Raw genomic sequence first — 20,180 nt, 5'->3', positions numbered from 1 at the left:
TTTAGTGCAAGTTTGCATGCTTATTTTTTTTTATGTCACATTGTGTCCTGATCGCTGCAGACGATCTCCTCCGTGACGTCTCTCCTGTACAGTACAGAATCGCTGCAGTGTGACTCTGAAGTGCAGTACTGTATGTCCACGATGTCCACGAAACGTTTTGCACCGTCAAAAAATAAAATTGGCAACTTGATTTCACCTATCGCTGGTTATTTTTAGAACATAACACCCGCGATAAACGAGGGACAGCTGAGAAATATAACATTTGAATCCCTTTTCTCTTTTGCCCTGAGGTGCAGGGAAAAAATATCGACAAGTCGATGAACATCATTTACAGATATATTGGGTAAATGCCCAAGACATCTATAGAAATGTAAATTGCCGCTTGATTCATTCATTTGCTTAACTTGTTTTGGACCATAAACCAGGCGCGAATAGGACACCGGAAACAAAGCTCCCCAAAGGCGTTTCCGCACCGGAAGTAGCATATGCTAACGTGCACACAGTCAGTTAACGGAATGATGCACTATGATTTTCAAATATAAACAGAGTAGTGACACTTTCCAGGCAGCATACGTTAACGTAATCAGTAATTTAGACAAAGTACCTCACAAACTGTAGGCAGATCTCTAAAGGAAAACACTAAACAGGAGATTTTTTAGAAGTTTAAACATCTTGAGTAACATCTGAATAATGACCAGCGCCCGTAGTACCGTCTTTAGGGAGCTTTTTCTGGATGGACAGGTTTGTGACTCTGTGATCCGAGCTGGAGATGTTGAGTTTAAAATTCACAGGATCATCCTCTGTAACTGCAGTGCATACTTCAGGTGAGCAGGCCTGTGTTGTTTGGCTGTGGTTGGTTCTGCATTTATCCTACTTCAAAGTTTTCATGTAACACAGTGCAGCAGGTATTGGGAGGTTTCAATGTTACACTGTACTTTTTGACCACTAGAAATGTTCTGGAGCAATTTTTAGGGGGGAAAAAATCAGTCCTGTATTTTTATTTAGTTATTTATTTTGGGAGGTTTGTTGGGATACATATATAGTGTAGGTTTGTGTTTGACTCCACAATGAGCCGTTAAGAGGTAGTTTGAAAGATTACAGACGCTATAAACTGGCTTTCTCATTATATTTCATCAGCACGACAACAGCAGCAGCAGTTCTAATAAATTTGTGCACAAACTGGCCTGCACCAAAAGGACCGCATCAGTGGTGATATTAGCTGTGCCTTCACCAGTTTAGCTGAAATTGTATGTCTAAATAGGCAGGTAATCAATTTAGGGCCAGACTGAGAGGTGGCCAATGATATGCCATTTCTGTTGCAGTGGGACATGTCTGCTCTTTCCAATTCTGTCTAGTCAGTAAATTTGATAATGTGAAATTCAGTTATTATATTTGCAGCTATTTAATGCCTGCTGTCCCCTGTCGCCCTAACCCTGTTACTGTATAGGAATATTTGCTACAATGCCTAGACAACTCTATATCTTTCTGTCTGTCTAAACATAGCAGCAATGCTGAATGTTTTTCTGCACGTCTGAATAGATGACCTTAAATAGGAGATTGCCCATTTGAAATCAAGTCATTTTAGATTTTTGTTACTTTAATTTCATATCTCTTTGATCACAGTTTGCTCAAGTAAGCATGCAGCTGAAAAATTATACAAATGCTATTTAACTATGAGCTGCACGACATCAGGTACTTTTTAAGTTCCATGACAGAGAGACAATGTGAAAATGCTGATCTGAATCTGCACAGGGATCTCTTCTGCTACAAACCACTACCATCAAACAAGGTCTACAACTTCCCCACTGTGTCTCCAAAAGCAATGAGCCTCATTTTGGAATATGCCTACACCCAATCTGTTGTGGTGACGGAGGACAATGTACTGGAGCTGTTGGCGGAAGCAGACCACTTTATCGTGACTGGCGTCATTCAAGCCTGCTGCGACTTCCTGGAGAGGAAGCTTTGTGTAAATAACTGCGTCAGTATCTACAATCTGGCACACTTACACAACTGTCCTGACCTCAGGGGAAAGGCCTTTCTCTACATCCTCCATCACTTTGAAGAGGTTGGTGCACTCTCCTTGGAGTTCCTTCAGCTCTCTGTGCAGCAACTATCAGATCTTATCGAGAATGATGAGCTCAATGTGAAGCAGGAGAGCACTGTGTTTGAGGCCATTCTCAGATGGATCAACTATTCCCCTGTGGAACGTGGGTGTGACATGCCCGCACTGCTCAAGCAGGTAACTGAAAATGGGATATCAATTTAATTGCACCTCTAAGTGCATTTATTTTGTTTATTACTCAGTGAGGGGCTGTTGAATGAATGGTACAGTTTGAAAGTATAGAAAGCAACTTCCGCTGTAGCAATTTGAATCAGGAATAAAAAATAAAACATAAGCTTGATGCCTGATGCAAAAAAAAAAAAAAGAAGTTTGATTGTACACTATTGTGTTTACAGAGTTGGGTGTCCAGGCCGCCCACCTGCTCGCCCATCAGCCTTTTATGGCTGACGTGTAAAAAGCTAAAATTGCAATGGCAGAATTACTCAAACTTAAGGCTTGGTAATAGAGTTAATGTAGGGGAATCATTCTTCTTCATTCTTAATCACATTGGGGGGGGGTGTTTCTAATTCACTTGGGAGTGTGCATCAGAAGGTGCTCATCATTTAGTCCTTAATAAATTGTAAAAGTATTATTTACACTTGCGTCCAGATAAAACTGGCCGTTGTTTTGTACTTTCAGAAGTGCATTATTGATAATGTGTCTGAACTGCACTTTAGCTTTTCTGACAGAAAAGTTGACTATGCCCATCGTGTTCTGCCAGAACTTACTGACTGGACCTTAGGCATTTACAACAGGACACACCCTCATTGTGGGACCTGTTTCTACAGCAGGAGGTTACTCAGTGCTCAGATAATGGCATTGAAACTTGACTGTGGCACCACTGCTTGTTTGGAGGTAATGCCATGACCTGCCATTGCTGTTTGGCAGGTGATGTTGTGGCTCTTTACAGGTAATGTTAGGGTCTTTAAGGGCAATGCCACAGCTGATTGGAGGCGATGCCAGGAGCTACCATAGCTATCTGGGTGATTCCATGACATTTTGATTATAGGGATAGTGCTATACTTCACTAATGGGTGGTGGCATGGTGGCTACATCCAACTCTTATATACAGTCTAATGTTGTATTTCTTGCCTTTTCCCCTTATGATTCTTGTTTTCATCCAGGTCCGCCTACTATTAATACCCACTGAGTACTTGGTTGGCACTGTGAGCAGAAATGATGTGGTGAGTAGTAGTCCGGCATGCATGGATATGGTAACCACTGCCATGAAGATGCTAAATGAGTCCATTGTGGAGAGACCTATGCCCCAAACACGCCTGCCGTCTGAAGTCTTATTGGCCGTTGGTGGATGGGTGAGTCATTTCCCAAGTGTCAAGATTGAGTTGTACAATGTCCGAGCTGACCACTGGGTGCCGCTGAGCTGGACACGGTATGCTTCTCTGGGATTCTACGGTTGTGCTTACCTCAATGGATGTGTCTATTGCATCGGAGGTTTTGATTTCATAAGCTATTCACGTCATGTGAGAAGGTTCAGCCTCACCAACCAAACCTGGACAGAGGTGGGGCCGATGCATGAAGAGCGGGGCTTTCTCAGTGTGGCCACACTGAATGGCTGCATATATGCTATGGGCGGGTGCCAAAACCAAAAGAAACTGAAAACTGCAGAACGATATGAGCCTGACACCAACCAGTGGACTATGATTGCATCGATGCACAAGCCCAGGGCAGAAGCTGGTGCTGCAACACTACACGGCAAGGTAAGTGGAATTGAGGTAGTGGAAGATCTCTGCCATGTTGGTTTTGTGGAGAAAGTGGTGGACAAAGTTAACTGGTAATGCTAACAACCTTGGTTAACAAGCTGCGTCAATAAAATGTACAGTCACATAATTCCATTAGAAATGCACCTGCCACTGCCTTAATCTGTCAGTACACGTCCCAAAGCAGTCACAAACCCAAATTTTAGCCAGGACGCTATCCATATGGATTAGGTTTTTTTTGGCCTTTTGTGTCTGGCTGTAAAAATGATTTTTAAGGCTATGTAGTTGGATTTACAACATATGGGGATTTATTATCTTTTGGAGCCAGCCAACCAACGCATTTATGCACTGGAACATGAGAGCACAGTAAAATATTACTTTTCTGTGAGTTTCTGTGCAAAAAACATTTTTTAATAGTCTTATAAAGCTGGCCAATGGGAGTAATTTTTAAAAAGTGAATATTTATTTATTTTTTTTAGATTTATGTCATGAGTATTGAGAAAGACATTCTTTCCTTGGTTGGTACTTTTTTTCTTGCAAACTTATAACAATCCTGCAAAGGATTGTTTTGGTTTTTTTTGGTTCGGTTGGGATCTCTTTGTTAATTTAATCTCAGTAAACATATGTTTTTTTTAAAAGAATATTATGGCTTGGCAATTTCTTTATTCCTGTTTTATTTGTTTTGCTTAACATGGCACTGATTTGCAAATGTACTTTTCAGCTTGAGGGCTTAATCATCACTGGACCTTTCTGTGGAAAATATGAATAGTTTATGAATTGTATCAGTTTTATAATATTTTATTTTTAAGCTAAATATTTCTATTACCATTAATCCAACAGCTCAGGGAGAAGGTTATGGTTACTTCACCCTCACATCGTGAAAAATAGCAATTTTATAATTTCTGCATCCATATTTTTTAAGTCTGCAAAATACAGAAAATAAATGCAGCAAACCTCTGCTAAAACTAAATGTTTTAGGATAACACCATCATTTTTAGATTTTTACTACTATTATGCAAAGTAGCTACACAGAAATCTGATGAAAACATTTTTAGTTTTTCACAAGCGCATGGCACAACATCGAAGAGCCACCTCCACGGGACAAGACTCAGCAGTCCATCTGCATCTAAAGGACAAAGGTCACTCTTTCGAGGATGCCAATGTTCACATTATGGACAGGGAGGACAGATTGTTTGAAAGAGGAGTGAAAGAAGCCATTTATGACCACTGTGAGCGACCATCTTTGAACAGAGGCGGTGGCTTACGACACCAGCTGTCTGCCATCTATAATCTAGTTTTGAGTTCCCTTCCCAGACGTCTTAACGCCCACTCACATCCTGGGCCATCTGATCTCAGGAATTCGCTTGATAAGGTGGGGCCAGGTTTCACAATGAGCTCACCTGAAACCCTGGCTGATTGTGACCCACACCTTGGCTCATGTAATTAGGTAGAGGATCATCAGGGGGTCCTTTGTCCCTCTTGGGGGGAAACTCCCACAGGGCTTAAATCTGGGACTCTCCACCATTTGACTCTTAGATCTGAAGAAGCTTCTCGGATGAGAGGTGAAAAGTCTTCAAGCAACTTAAAGAAGTCCAGATGCTTTTCTTTCCAAGCTCCTTAGAATACGATGACCTGGATGACTGAGAACCTTCACAGACATTTTTAGTGTTTGTAAGTTTTTTCTGGAAGCTGAAACATTTAATTCTAGTAAGGCAAGGCAAGGCAAGGCAAATTTATTTGTATAGCATAATTCAACAACAAGGTGATTCAAAGTGCTTTACAGAGACATTAGAAACAAAAACAGATAAAAGGCATGATTTAAAATTGATTAAAACAAGCAAGCAAACAAACTAACTAGTAATTTTGACTTAAACTTGATTTTAATTTCTAGGTGTACATTTGTGGTGGTCTTACTGAAGATGAACCTCTGTCATGTGCTGAGTCCTACAACCCTGACACCAACCAGTGGACACTGATCACACCCATGGAAACCGGGAGGACTGGGGGAGCCGTGGTCGCCTACAATAACGAAATCTTTGTAGTAAGAAGAGCTTAAAACATACTCTTATTACGGACAGAAATTCAAACATGGAATGTTTACTGTACCTGTATTTGGGAGTCTGTATTATTTTCCAAGTACCATGTACTGGGTTATTGGAATGTGATTTCTATAATTACCCTAGAATCAGATATTTTGGAATCTGGAGACCTATTTACTTTTTTACAACAGAACATTTTTACGTTACAGACTGTAACAAGTCCTTTGTCTGCACAGGTTGGTGGCTTTAACGGTATCACTCAGTTGCGTAGTGTCATCGCATATGACCCAAGAACAAGACGCTGGCGCAACGTTGCTCCCATGTTACACCCTCGTAAAAACTTCGGCATTGCAGTGCTGGAGGACCAGCTGTATGTGGTTGGAGGTTTCTACAATGGCGGCTTATTCTGCAATCTGGAGTGCTATGATGAAAAGACCAACAGGTGGTACATTGTCAGCGACAAAGGGATGACCCAAGGTGCTGTCAGTTGTTGCGTTCTGAAGCGACACCCCGATCTGACTGCTTATCTTCCATAATTATTTCACATAAAGAAATAAAGAAATACATTTTTCATCAATAAAAAACTGGCTGTTTCTCTGCTTAAGATCCTGAGGTCTGACATCCCAGTGAAAAAGTCTCTTTTAGCTGAACAGAGAACTTGAACTTTCTTTTCAACATGATGGGCATTGCAGCTTCCACATTTTATGGCCACAAGGGAGGTTAACAGCTATGATATTAAGATCCCATTGGTAAAAGTCAAATCGTTTCTTCACTAATAGGTGATCCATTCAAGCCGCCATCTTCATCTCTACCACCAGCGTTTAGCCAGCTCAACCATCTTCAATGTAGTTTTCTTGCCTACTTTAATGTCCAATTAAAGTAGATGAAATCCAATTAGAGTCACAAATTAGAGTTACTAAGGCTGACTGTAATCGGATCCACAGTTTATGAAGTGAATGCATCGTGTCACATCAGTAAGACTTGAAACTAGCAATGGGACATAAATTCTTCATAAACTGTTGAATTAGGTTATATATCACTTTACAGAAAGAACTTTTTTCCATGTAAATTTTACACAGATGTCATTTTGAATCTCTGCTGGCCTTAAGATATGAGGAAAGTTAAAGTTACTCCAGCTGTGGCGTCAACTTTCAGACGTCAGGCGTCAATTACCTTTTATCTTTTTTTAAGACACTGTTTGAGAGAAATATTCATCATGTGTTTATTTCGATAGCAGAAACATTTTTTTTTTTTTTTGTAATTACTGGTTGATTCTAAACAACAGGGCAGCTTCCGTATACTCTGTATAATGTGTTTAAATATGATTGAGCTTCTTTTAGTAGTAGAAAGGGATGTCATTCATGCAGAAGTCAGGTTGCAGGCTCTCAAAGGTGCAGTCAGATGTGTCCATGGCACAGCGACCGCAGTGGCAACTCAAAGCCACAGGGTAGGTGACGATCGGGTCTACACCAGGTGGGCAGGCGGGAAGCTCAAATGTTTTATAGTACAGGTCCCGGTATGTGCACACATGCTGGTACACATTGCTGAATGGTATCTTGATGACAGGGTCCTAAAGGGAGGGGAAATGAAAACAGTGTCCTTACAAAAATGTTGTTATAACACTACAGAAGCAACTGTTTTTAAACAAGAAATTCACCTAAAATGTTAAATGAAGTTTCAAAGTCCTGGTTTTAGGCATAAAGTCTTACTGTTAAACTGTTGTGCATCACAGTGAGGGAAAGTTGATGCTTTCAATGAACCATGTGCCAACACAGTGCAGGGGAGCTACCTAAACGCTACTCCCACAGAGGTTGATTATCTTGTTAATAGTGTTACATCTTCAGTGCGTTCAAGTCTGCATACTGTGCTCCTCAAATTTAGAGCTAATGGACTCCCTGGTATAACTCACAAATGTACACCATAAAGTCATCAAATATACTTTTGGTTCTGAGGGATTTTTAAAAGTAGAAAGGGAGGCAGAGCCTTCAGCTTTCGGGGCCCTCTTCTGTGCAACCAGAGTCAGACACACTCTACTGTTAAGGCTTAAACCTTTTGGGGTTTTTTTTTCATAAAGCATATAGTTGGGCTGGATCAGGTGACTGAATCCTCCCTTAGTTACACTACAATAGGTCTAGCCTGCCGGAGGCTTCCCATGATGTGGTTTTATTGGATTTATTTTCTTATGCTCCACTCTGCTTTTAATCATTATTTATTATTAATCTTTGGCTCTTTTCCACAGTGTGTCTTTTTTCCCGTCTTCCTCCCCTCACCCCAAACCAGTCACAGCAGATCGCTGTCTCTCCCTGAGCCTGGAACTCCTGGAGTGTTATTCCTGTTAAAAGGGAGTTCTTCCTCCCCACTGTCACTAAGTGCTTGCTCTAAGGAAGGGGGGGGGGGGGGGGGGGGGGTCGGGTCATCTAATTGGTGGGATTTTGTCTGTATTATTATTGGGTTTTTGCCTTATGATATAAAGCACCTTGGGGTGACTGTTGTTGTGATTTGTTGCTATATAAATTAAATAGAATTGAAATTTAATATATTCCTTTACTTTTGCTGAGAAACCAGAAAGTTTTTAGTATCTGTGACACAGATACAGGTGAAATACACTGACTTTCTTCCCAGTTTAGTCACTTACATGTTTATAATAAAGGTCTGGAGTCACATGACAAATATACTAGACACACAGCTTGACTTTACTGCAAACAGCAGCTGGCAGCATGTTTGTGACTTTATGAGTCATGAGTTTTTCTTTTTGAAATGACGTCATTTTGCTGAGCGCGGAAATCTAAATGCGGCGATGGTTTCCACTATCAGCAAAGAATGGATGAATGAATGAATGAAAGACTGGAAATAAAAACAAACTGACTGACTGGTAAAAGCTGACAAGACTTGACCACGACTCAAGGTTAACCTCCACCTAGATAGGCCAAAAGGGTGGATGAATTTATGTGTGTTTCTTTTTACAGGAGCAGAAGGATGACAGCAACATCTGAGGTTGCATGACGATTTAACTTTTAAATGCCACTTTCTGTGTTTGTGAATCTAACAGGTGTGTTGTTCAGGGGTTTGTGTTGCTCACAGAGATTACTGTGAGAAAGGGTGTATACACCTGTGCAGCGTTAACATTTGCATTTTCTTCTCTACAGCATTACAGTTCTTAATGTGCTTTGAATATGTGATTTATAACTGGACAAATAGTTAATGTTTTCTAATAATGTTTTCCTACTACAGGATTTCTGGGCTTATGTGTGAAGAAACTGTGTTTATAGGTTATGAGTTGGTGATGCTATTAAACTGTGTTCTTGGGAAAATGTTGAATACTACAGGGGAGTGAATATGGGGGGAGACACATCCGGTCTTGAAAACAGTGTGATTCTTTTTACAGGAAATCTTTTTATAGCACCTCTGGAATGTGGAGGGCTGACGCCTAACCCGAGATGGTCAATGTGTTGCTAATGTTTGTTTTGCTTTTGTTAAGAGTGCATGTGGAGGATTCGGTACAAAACAGACAAGGGACATGAGAAAACAAATAAGAGATGCAGTTTTTATGGAACAGTTTAATAGGGGGCTCATAGTGATAAAACAAGTGGAGTGACATTGCTTAAGGAAGTCACTGATTAAATTGTGGATAAAATAAATTGTGGCACTAATAGTGATTTAATGATTTGAGAAATCCTGAACATGATACTTGTCTGTTATGCTGAATACTTTATCGCTTTCATGATTTATAGTTGGTTGTAAATAAGATGTTTGATTTAACAGATTTGTTTTCCAGGATACAGGTTCCAGGTGGAGCTGGGAGTTAATTCAATTCAATTCAATTCAATTTTATTTATATAGCGCCAAATCACAACAAAAGTCGCCTCAAGGCGCTTCATAGATACAGAGAAAAACCCAACAATCATATGACCCCCTATGAGCAAGCACTTTGGCGACAGTGGGAAGGAAAAACTCCCTTTTAACAGGAAGAAACCTCCGGCAGAACCAGGCTCAGGGAGGGGCGGCCATCTGCTGCGACCGGTTGGGGTGAGAGAAGCAGATGAAGTTAAATGAGCTTAACATGTAACTGCTGACTAATGTTTTTACACAGGGTTACAGGTTGGCGGGAGATTGTTTTAGAGAGAATGTGTAACATTCTTGTACAGGTCTCAGTAGGGAGTTGACACATGGCGGAAGCCAGGTGCAAGAGGAGGGTCATTTTAATTTGTAGGTGTCGTGAGGTGCCATGACGAGAAGTGAGTGAGGAAGGGCGCCTACAGGATGGAAGCGGAGGCCAGGATAGAGGCTTGAGGAGGATCAGTGATCATCTTGAGGAACGGCAGAAATAGTACAGGCAGCTGTGCTACTGAGCTTGCAGGAGATTGAGAGGAGTCTTCCCACAGCAACGTTTTAAATAAAATGAGAGATTCATCGTGGACATTGAGGAAGACAACTAAGGTGTACGACGTGCTCTGCCTTAAATCTTCAGCAGCGTTGGAACATGAGAACCTGAGGGATGAAGGGAGCGTGCCAAGCTCCAAAAGTGACGGCTCGTACCACAACAGCAGTCCAGTTGAAGGGGACAGGCGGGACCTAGTTCCATTGGTCTCAATGTGCAGTAGCAGATGAGAGTTTGGTGGAGACAAGCTCATCTCCAAATAACACGGGTGGCAAAACAGAGGCAGAATAAACCCTCTGACCCGTGCAACGACTAACCAGTAGTCTACCTGGGAAGTTGAAGAAAGAAGAGAAGGATCGCAGAGCATCATTTCACTCAAAGAGGAGGTGGCTGCGTGGCCCGAGGAGTGAGACAATAAGAGGAGTGTTGGCCTTTTCGAGGCCAAAGAGGAGGAGTATCGAGATGAAATATTATTTTACATTCATAATCTATGTTACTATTCATAATCCTTATTATTACTGTTGCATCATTTATGATTTATCATTATTGTCATTTCATTGACACATTTATTGAAACTGATGATGTTATATTAAAGTCTGTATTTCAGGTGTTAGCATAAGCACATAATCTTTCATTGCAGGTGCAACTGTAATCATGTTATACACATATTGCATAATTAAAGGGTTGAAGCTTGGTCAAGTTAATTAATGGTTTGAAGCTACGGGCAGCGCAATGTCTGGCCGATCAATGGAGCAAAGTTCAGCTATTGAAAGGTTGCCTACATGTTTACAGTATAATTTACTACATATTGCCTGTGTGCATTCAGCAGCCTGCTGCATTGGAGTTTGCCTGGTAACAGATGACTCAAACGGAGTCAGGAAGTATACTTCTAAAATGTCTTTGTTTGTTGAGTGAGGTCATGTACTGAGGTTAAAATACAGACATAAGTCTGCCTGCACACAGACTTGTGTTGCTTGTAAACGGTATGCTCATGCTCTGTTCTGAAGTGCAGAGAGTAGAATAACAGGAAGCATCTGGAGGAACAGAGGAAGTAGCGGTTCCTTTTTTAGAATATGTCCTCACTGGAGTTACTGGTCATCATAAGTATAAATATCACACCCACCTATTGTCAGGCGGGAGATTGAGCCTGATGTTTTGCAGAGCCCATCTTCACCACATATGTATTTTAATAAAATCATTTGTGTTGACCCACTATGGACTTTCTGTCCTATGTCTCTTCCTCAAAAATTCGAACCGCGACAGTGGCAAATGTCAAACTCCTACAGTCTCCTCAGTTCTCCTCAAATGTTCTTGTCACATGCACAGTGAAGTTGCAGCTTGTTGGAAACACAGTGCCATTCATCCAATCAGGCAGGATGATGGGTTTGCTCTTCTTCTCTGATGCTGTTCGTCCACACTGCTGCTGCTTGCTGGGACTCTTTGCTCAGGACTTTGCTGCTGTCTCTTTATCTGCCATGTTATTGCTCTTTGGAGCTGCATTCCTTGTCTTCAGGGAGGAGTGAGAGCTCGCTTGTGAGTTTGAGAAACACATGGCACCGTAAATAAGTCAGCCAGAAACTTGGCCTGCATGTTTCCTTTCTTAAAAGCAGAAAATGAAATTGTAGTTGTTCTTGGCTGATCAACACAAAACCTTTTTCCTATGATTATTTTTCATCTACAATGTAAATTTTGTCTCTTTTTCACTCTTTTTTTTCTTTACAATAGCTGGTGACCTGCAGAATCACCGCTCTCACAATTGGAGGCAATTACTTTTACACAGCGCACAAAAACACTGTGACGTCAGACACATTCACACTCACTTTTTTCATGTGCATAAATAAATCACATGGCTGGTGATATGTGCCATGGTGATCCATGAGTATGATCACAAGTTTATTTATTTTTCAACCCAACAAAACAAATAACAAAAACATGATGCTGATGCTATGAACACTCTACACACATGAGTCAAGATGCAGAAAAACTGCTCACGGAAACGCTGCACACTCCAGTTATCACAGTTCTGTTTCCCTCTCTTTGAGGAGTTCTCAGCCAGCTCTCGATCTGATAATGTGTAGCTTGCTCATCAGCTCAGAAGAGACCGCAACGCAACCTCACACAGTGGTTGCGTGCTTTGCCCACAGTGGCATAGACTTGCACTTTCATATTCAATTCAGCTTCTCCATCATCCATTACAACGCAGTTTTCACACAGTGACTGCGTGCTTTGCCGCACACAGTGGCAAAGACTTACAACGCAATGATCATGCACTTTATCGCACACAGTGATAAAGAATTTCAACGCAAACTCACACAGTGGTTGCGTGCTTTGCCGCACACAGTGGCAAAGACTTAAACTTACTTGGTGTTGCTTAGCATGTAATATCAGCCTCGAATCCCGCCGATCGTCATTCATCGAGGAGAGAAAACAGACAGCTAATCCACCTGCCCGATGACAAATTCTCACGTCTCGGGACTTTACTACAGGAACTTCCTGGCTGACCTCAGTCTTTCAGCGTGTCTCTTCTCCCCTCGGTGAATGTCGACTCCAGGGCTCCGGCTCTCGAAGGACCAATTAATGATAGGTTTGTAGCTTGAACCTATTCGCTGGAACGTTGAAGACAATATAATTACACAGCAAAAGCATTGAACACCAAGTAGGCAAAGTTCTTCGTGTTACTCATGCATGAGGGAGACGTGTCGTTCAAGTCGGGGGTCAAGTGTCGTTTCACCACTTGACCCCTGTCAGACTCTCAGCCATGCCCGCCCACCTGCCTGCCCGGCTGGGTGACGAGAATCTCCCATCAGCCCTTTACAGCTGCGGGGCCAAAAAAAGAAGCAGAGAACTGTGTATTTGTACATTTTTTGATTTGTCTTTATGTTCAGCAGAGCTTCTACCACCCAGGCCAACCTGACCTGCCCCAATGCACCGCACGCATTTTAGTTGAATTATTCTAATTCCTGAAGCCACATCAGTCCAGCTGATCCCAGAGAAACACTAAAACGTCCAGTAGATAGTCCGTACCGGTGCGAGGTCTTATAAAAACTGAAACTAAATGTTTGTCAAACAGTCTAAGAGCCAGAGAGTGAACTAATACACAAAACAACCAACCCTCAAACATGAGAGTGCTTCTGCTACATAACTGTGTTTGTGTTATTTTTGTACCTTGACTCAGTCCTCCATGTCGCCATCATCGATGACCTCCAAGATTTCCTGCTCCTCGATGGTCAACTCGTCTGGCTGAGAAGCCTGCAGACAGACAAACACGTTAATTCAAATTAAAGCTGCGATGTAACAGTTTAACCATCTTCATTTCACCCGTGATGTATATTTTTCAAATACCGCCACACTGGTGAACGGACAAAAATGCTCACTGTGGCTTCAACAACATCAGCCAGAACACTGAAGAAAACACTGAGACCATGCCTGCATTTATACCACACTTTACTCAGGACTCGGGTAATATAAAACAACTAATACTCCAAAGCAGCCCAAAACTCAGACTTACACTAGAATTTCTGTACAAATTCAGAGAGCAGGTGTTTTAAACCTGGACACAGAATCATTAGTGCCACAAAGTTTGGGAAAGTAAATCTAAATGGGGGTTGAACACGACTGGAACTGATTAAAAACAGCCAAAACAAAAAGTGTCTTTACTTCAAAGTCAGAATTATAATTGGTGACATGTTAAAACAGAATCTAACATAAACATTCTTGTTTGGAAATAGCTCTAAGATGTTAGGAGAATGTGGCAAATGAGATCACAGGATGGCAAAAATGTACTGTAAAATGATATGTTCTTGTTTCACTTGAACAATACCACCTATGTTTGCACTTATGTAAGAACAAGTATCACTGCTATGGAGTTTTCATGTTTTGCATGCAGACTCAGGGCTGCTAGTCTCCTCTTGGCATTTTCTTATTTAAACATTGGTGACTTAGAACCTCAAAGTTTAGCAGCACAACACTCTTTTTCCTTTTTCCATCAAACATTTCTTTCAGCCATCTGTTTTTATCAGTTTATATGTGGCTGTAATTAATCTACGGCAGACCCGACCATGTTTCCATGCTTTTCAGCATGCACTTTATTCACGCTTGTCGTTCACACACTGGCTGCAGCTTTCCAGCTTGCAGCCACAAACTCCAACATGAACAAACAGTCAGGACTGAATTCAGACTTTAAGCCAGCGAGGTGTGATTGTCGTCCACATGCGTCCGCCTACCTTGCAGCCGCACCGCAGACCACACCCCACCACAGTGGCTAATATTTATTCAATAACCACAAAGTACAAAAGATAAGATTAGATATTTTATTTTTCAAAGATACATGATTATACATAGAATAAAGAAAGGTTCTATAAAAATTACACATGGTGTAGAAAAACATTATAACATACAAATGAATGTTTTATGAAAATCTGACATGTTTATTCAAAGCATAAGAATAAAAGTTTTATACAGGGAGTGCAGAATTATTAGGCAAGTTGTATTTTTGAGGAATAATTTTATTATTGAACAACAACCATGTTCTCAATGAACCCAAAAAACTCATTAATATCAAAGCTGAATGTTTTTGGAAGTAGTTTTTAGTTTGTTTTTAGTTTTAGCTATTTTAGGGGGATATCTGTGTGTGCAGGTGACTATTACTGTGCATAATTATTAGGCAACTTAACAAAAAACAAATATATACCCATTTCAATTATTTATTTTTACCAGTGACACCAATATAACATCTCCACATTCACAAATAGACATTTCTGACATTCAAAAACAAAACAAAAACAAATCAGCGACCAATATAGCCACCTTTCTTTGCAAGGACACTCAAAAGCCTGCCATCCATGGATTCTGTCAGTGTTTTGATCTGTTCACCATCAACATTGCGTGCAGCAGCAACCACAGCCTCCCAGACACTGTTCAGAGAGGTGTACTGTTTTCCCTCCTTGTAAATCTCACATTTGATGATGGACCACAGGTTCTCAATGGGGTTCAGATCAGGTGAACAAGGAGGCCATGTCATTAGTTTTTCTTCTTTTATACCCTTTCAAATTCAAATTTTATTTGTCACGTACACAGTCATACACAGTACAATATGTAGTGAAATGCTTGGACAACTGCTCGTGACCTAAAGAAAACAAAAAAGGAAAAGGCTATGAATAAGACAGGAAATAAATATGAAAAATTAAAAAGGGTAAATTTAACTAGGAAGGAATAAAATATAAATTAAGGTTAAAAATGAAATAACTGTACAACACAAATTAGAATGAAGGGTAAATTTAACTGGGAAAGAATAAGATAAAAAAAAAAAAAAAAAATTATATATATATATATATATATATATATATATATATATATATATATATATATATTGCCAGCCACGCTGTGGAGTACTTGGACGCGTGTGATGGAGCATTGTCCTGCATGAAAATCATGTTTTTCTTGAAGGATGCAGACTTCTTCCTGTACCACTGCTTGAAGAAGGTGTCTTCCAGAAACTGGCAGTAGGACTGGGAGTTGAGCTTGACTCCATCCTCAACCCGAAAAGGCCCCACAAGCTCATCTTTGATGATACCAGCCCAAACCAGTACTCCACCTCCACCTTGCTGGCGTCTGAGTCGGACTGGAGCTCTCTGCCCTTTACCAATCCAGCCACGGGCCCATCCATCTGGCCCATCAAGACTCACTCTCATTTCATCAGTCCATAAAACCTTAGAAAAACCAGTCTTGAGATATTTCTTGGCCCAGTCTTGACGTTTCAGCTTGTGTGTCTTGTTCAGTGGTGGTCGTCTTTCAGCCTTTCTTACCTTGGCCATGTCTCTGAGTATTGCACACCTTGTGCTTTTGGGCACTCCAGTGATGTTGCAGCTCTGAAATATGGCCAAACTGGTGGCAAGTGGCATCTTGGCAGCTGCACGCTTGACTTTTCTCAGTTCATGGGCAGTTATTTTGCGCCTTGGTTTTTCCACACGCTTCTTGCGACCCTGTTGACTATTTTGAATGAAACGCTTGATTGTTCGATGATCACGCTTCAGAAGCTTTGCAATTTTGAGACTGCTGCATCCCTCTGCAAGATATCTCACTATTTTTGACTTTTCTGAGCCTGTCAAGTCCTTCTTTTGACCCATTTTGCCAAAGGAAAGGACGTTGCCTAATAATTATGCACACCTGATATAGGGTGTTGATGTCATTAGACCACACCCCTTCTCATTACAGAGATGCACATCACCTAATATGCTTAATTGGTAGTAGGCTTTCGAGCCTATACAGCTTGGAGTAAGACAACATGCATGAAGAGGATGATGTGGACAAAATACTCATTTGCCTAATAATTCTGCACTCCCTGTAAAAATCATGTTCTTTGATGATCATGTCAATAAAATCATGTTTCACATTTTAAAACATACGGTACTTAGAAAAGTGTTCACAAAAACGGTTTTAGAGAACTCACACACATTTTTACTTTTTCCACAGTGCCTGTATGCCTCTTCCAAAACTTTGGGCTTTTCACCCTCACACACAATAATAATATTAAAATAATATTTGTACATAAAAATAAAAATGTTCAAATCTAAATTCTGATTCTAATGAATGAGAATACTTTATCAAATCCTAAGGAAATTATAAGGTTACAGTTGCTCCAAGACAATGAGAACAGTAACAGACTGCATATGTTGTTTTTTAATTTAGTACAAAGTTTACAAAATATAAGAAATAGATGTAATATGTACAAATAGCTCAATTATAAATATCCAGTTTTATGATTATAAGTTTCTGCTGCGCTATATACATATGGACAGTATTTTTTTTTTTAAATATCCATGGAGGAGAGAAAAAGAGAACTTATCTCAGACTGAGCTTCTAGTAGGAGATCAGTATGAGAACAGAAAACAAAAAAACCATGTGGTGGGTATGGGGTAAGAGTTTCCCGGTGTAGACAGCAGCATCCAGTCCTGCAGCATCTCTGCGCTGGAGGCAAGTATCTGAGGTGTTTGGAGGGAGGAGGGGGATGAGGGTATGTCTGTGTCTGTATACGTGTGTGTGTGCGCATGTGTATCCTGTGTTCAGCTGAGAGAGTGTCCCTTCACCCGGTTGGGCAGAAGTAAACAGTCCTACAGCCAACCTTTTAGGCTCTCTGCGCCTTGAAGGGTGTAGCGCAGAGAGCCATAACACAGTCTCGTTATAAGGGAGAAGAATTTGTTGTTTTCAGCCACCCTCGGCCTTGAGGTCCTTCTAGCAGTAACTTGGGTAGTTAGATGAGAGAAATGGTGGTTGTTTGGGTTTAGTGCGATCGAGCTGCATCCAATTTTACAGCAGATCTAAATGTCCGTCAATGATCTGTGTTCAATAAGAACAGTCTGGGTACTCAGAGCCCATCTTTAGGTTTTATAGAACATGACTGAGAGACTCTCTGAGGGTTAAAGTTAGACAAAACTAGACAAGGACATAAGAAACCAAGCAGGAAAGATAAGATGAGGGAGAGGGAGAGAGATGCAACCGCCTCCGTTAGAGCCAAAGAGAAGAAGTCAGTGAACGTGTGAGTTCTGGGTGGTTATAGCTTTTTGGGAAGAAACTATTTTTGAGTCTGTCAGTCTTTGTGCCGATGCACCTGTAGCACTTTCTTGAGGGAAGCAGGTTGAACAGGTCAAAACCAGGGTGGGAGCTGTCCTTGATGTTTGTTGCTCTGTTGAGGCAGCAGAAGGAATAGATGTCCATCAGGGAGGGGAAAGGGCCACAGGTCATCATATGTGTTGCCTTGACTACTCCTCTATCCACCTTAGTGCAACTGTCATAACATGCTGTGATGCAGTATGTCAGCTGGCTCTCAATAGACGAGCAGTAGAAGGTCAGCAGCAGGTTGGAGTCCAGTTTGTGCTTCCTGAGGACCCCTACAATCAATTCTTTGGTCTTTGTCACATTGAGCTGCAAAGGATTCTGCTTGCACCATGTGACAAAGGACTTACTCACAGCCTCACTCTCATCACCCATGTATCGAACCACCACAGAGTCATCAGAAAACTTCTGAAGATGGCAGGTCTCTGTGCAGTGGATGAAGTCTGTGGTGTAGAGGGTAGAGAGCTGGTCCAGATGGGCGTAGACATGATTGAGCAGGTACATGATGGCGTCCTCAGCTCCGAGGCGGGGCTGGTGGGGGAACTGAAGGGGATCCTGTTGTGGCATGACAATAGGCTGGAGCTGGATGAATTTTTCCAGTGTCTTCATGACGTGTAAGTCACAGGCCTGTAATTCTGGGGGCCACTGGGACATGGCGTACCAGTCGGGGGACGAAGGAGGAACTGTATGCATCCTTAACATTAGCATACAGTAGGTCTACAATTCTCTCCCTGTGTGAAAGTTAGCAGTATAGTCAAAGCTGACATGGTTGAAGTCACCCATACATAGCAATGAAGGCACTCGGGTGCTGAGTCTATAACCAGGCTATGGCAGAGTGGATAGAATAGAATAATCCTTTAATTGTCCCACAAGGGGAAATTTGGTGGATAATGTCACAAGCAGCCTCGCCTGTCTAAAGTGTTATGTCCCATGCAGTCCTTGCTATAACTTGTGTCCGTCGTTGGAGCTAACTCTGATAGCTTAGTCAGCTAGCCGCTAACTGGCTTTCTGGGCAGAGATACAATGGCTTGTCCGAGCTGCACTAACCCACCTCTCTTGGATGGACATGGGATGGGTCACAAGTGAGCCCTCAAATATATCTCTGGGTAACATTACTACATTTACTATAATAGCCACACAGGTTTACAGTTGGTTTTGAGCTCGGTCTGCTTTATTTTTTGATCACAGTATGTGAATGTACGGTTGTAGTGAGGAAGATATTTTTAATGAGATATTTTTAAGAGTTTGCAGCTCTGTGTGCCACTCTCTCTCTGCTTATACAAGTGCATATATGAGCTCACCCAGCAGTATCTTGCCTTCTCACATCTCTATGCCAGTAATTATTCGAGTAGAATATTTATCTATATAATATTTATTTGATTACACTTTAAATCCAGGTCAGAGAGAGGGTATTGTTTTCTTTTACACATGCACATTTAATAAATTAAAGCGGTACTATCTAAAACAAATCTTTATTACAAATCACTCCGGTTGACAAAAATGTGAATTCTGGCGCCTGGCAGTACCTTGAAGCAGCAGGTACGCCACGTGTTGGAACTGGGGTGAAGTGCACCAAAACTTCAGATTTTGTCACAGTCACATGACCCGTGTGTTTTGAAAGCAATTGTTTTCTATAAGCTTCTGTCTCTTCTGCAGAACATAAAGTTTCTGACTCGTGATTTCCAAAAGGCAGCTTAAATGTAATCCAATAATGAAAACAAGGCAGACATTAAACACTGAAGAAAGGAATTTATTGTACACAAAACTGTCAGTTTGAAAATAAAACATTTTCAGTTCAAGTCCGGGTTATCTATTCCTGTCAATAAAACCCATTAAACAGCTATAAAAAGAAAACTGTTGCTTTTCAAACTCCTTTTCTGATTAACTTTAACCCTGAGCACATCAGCAGAATTACCTACACTTTATAACAGCAAAACAATAACAGGATGAACTGTGCAAAAAAATCTTAATATGCAAACTGAAGGAAAAAAAAAAAACTAATATTGAAAAGCATTTAAATGTGACTTAGAATATTCAGATAAAAAAACTGACATTTCTATTTGGCTCTAACAGTGTGTGAGATCTAGCTTTGTTGATACTGACATGCCAGTAACAGTAACTGCTAGGGATGGGTATCGTTTAGGTTTTATCCGATACCGGTGCCAAATCGGTACTTTTGAAACGGTGCCGGTGCTCAAACGGTGCTCAAACCGGTGCTTAAAGAATGGAGAACACAAAATTGGTCCAAAAACCTCTCATGTTCAGCTGTTTTTTGTAAAAAGATAACAATGTTAGCCTTTTCTGCAGCTATGGGGCATATATGGTATCACTCT

The 20,180-nt window shown here is 41.0% G+C and overlaps 2 protein-coding genes across 4 annotated transcripts in view; one reads left to right on the top strand and one right to left on the bottom strand.

The window, feature by feature from the left end:
* Positions 1-500: 500 nt before the first annotated feature.
* LOC112435674 (kelch-like protein 10) lies at positions 501-6,442 on the top strand. Its single transcript, XM_024804506.2, has 5 exons — positions 501-824; positions 1,753-2,239; positions 3,226-3,819; positions 5,711-5,860; positions 6,095-6,442. The coding sequence occupies exons 1-5, from the start codon at positions 691-693 to the stop codon at positions 6,392-6,394; spliced, it is 1,665 nt and encodes a 554-aa protein (XP_024660274.2). The 5' UTR covers positions 501-690; the 3' UTR covers positions 6,395-6,442.
* Positions 6,443-7,304: 862 nt separating this feature from the next.
* Positions 7,305-20,180, bottom strand: part of LOC112435675 (glutathione hydrolase 5 proenzyme) — a 30,705-nt gene continuing 17,829 nt past the window's right edge. For 2 of the 3 annotated variants that reach the window (XM_076890589.1, XM_076890590.1), the window contains 2 exons: positions 13,402-13,485; positions 7,305-7,428 (listed from right to left, as the gene is read on the bottom strand). In XM_076890589.1, the coding sequence (XP_076746704.1) occupies positions 13,408-13,485 (78 nt within the window). In that variant the 3' untranslated portion in view covers positions 7,305-7,428; positions 13,402-13,407. The remainder of the gene's footprint in view (positions 7,429-13,401; positions 13,486-20,180) is intronic. The other variant, XR_013101059.1, reaches the window with a different exon arrangement.

The sequence above is a fragment of the Maylandia zebra genome, linkage group LG12 (assembly GCF_041146795.1).
Source record: "Maylandia zebra isolate NMK-2024a linkage group LG12, Mzebra_GT3a, whole genome shotgun sequence".
Classification (NCBI taxonomy): domain Eukaryota; kingdom Metazoa; phylum Chordata; class Actinopteri; order Cichliformes; family Cichlidae; genus Maylandia; species Maylandia zebra.
The sequence above is the reverse complement of the archived record's forward strand: the minus strand, read 5'-3'. Positions and strand labels throughout refer to the sequence as shown.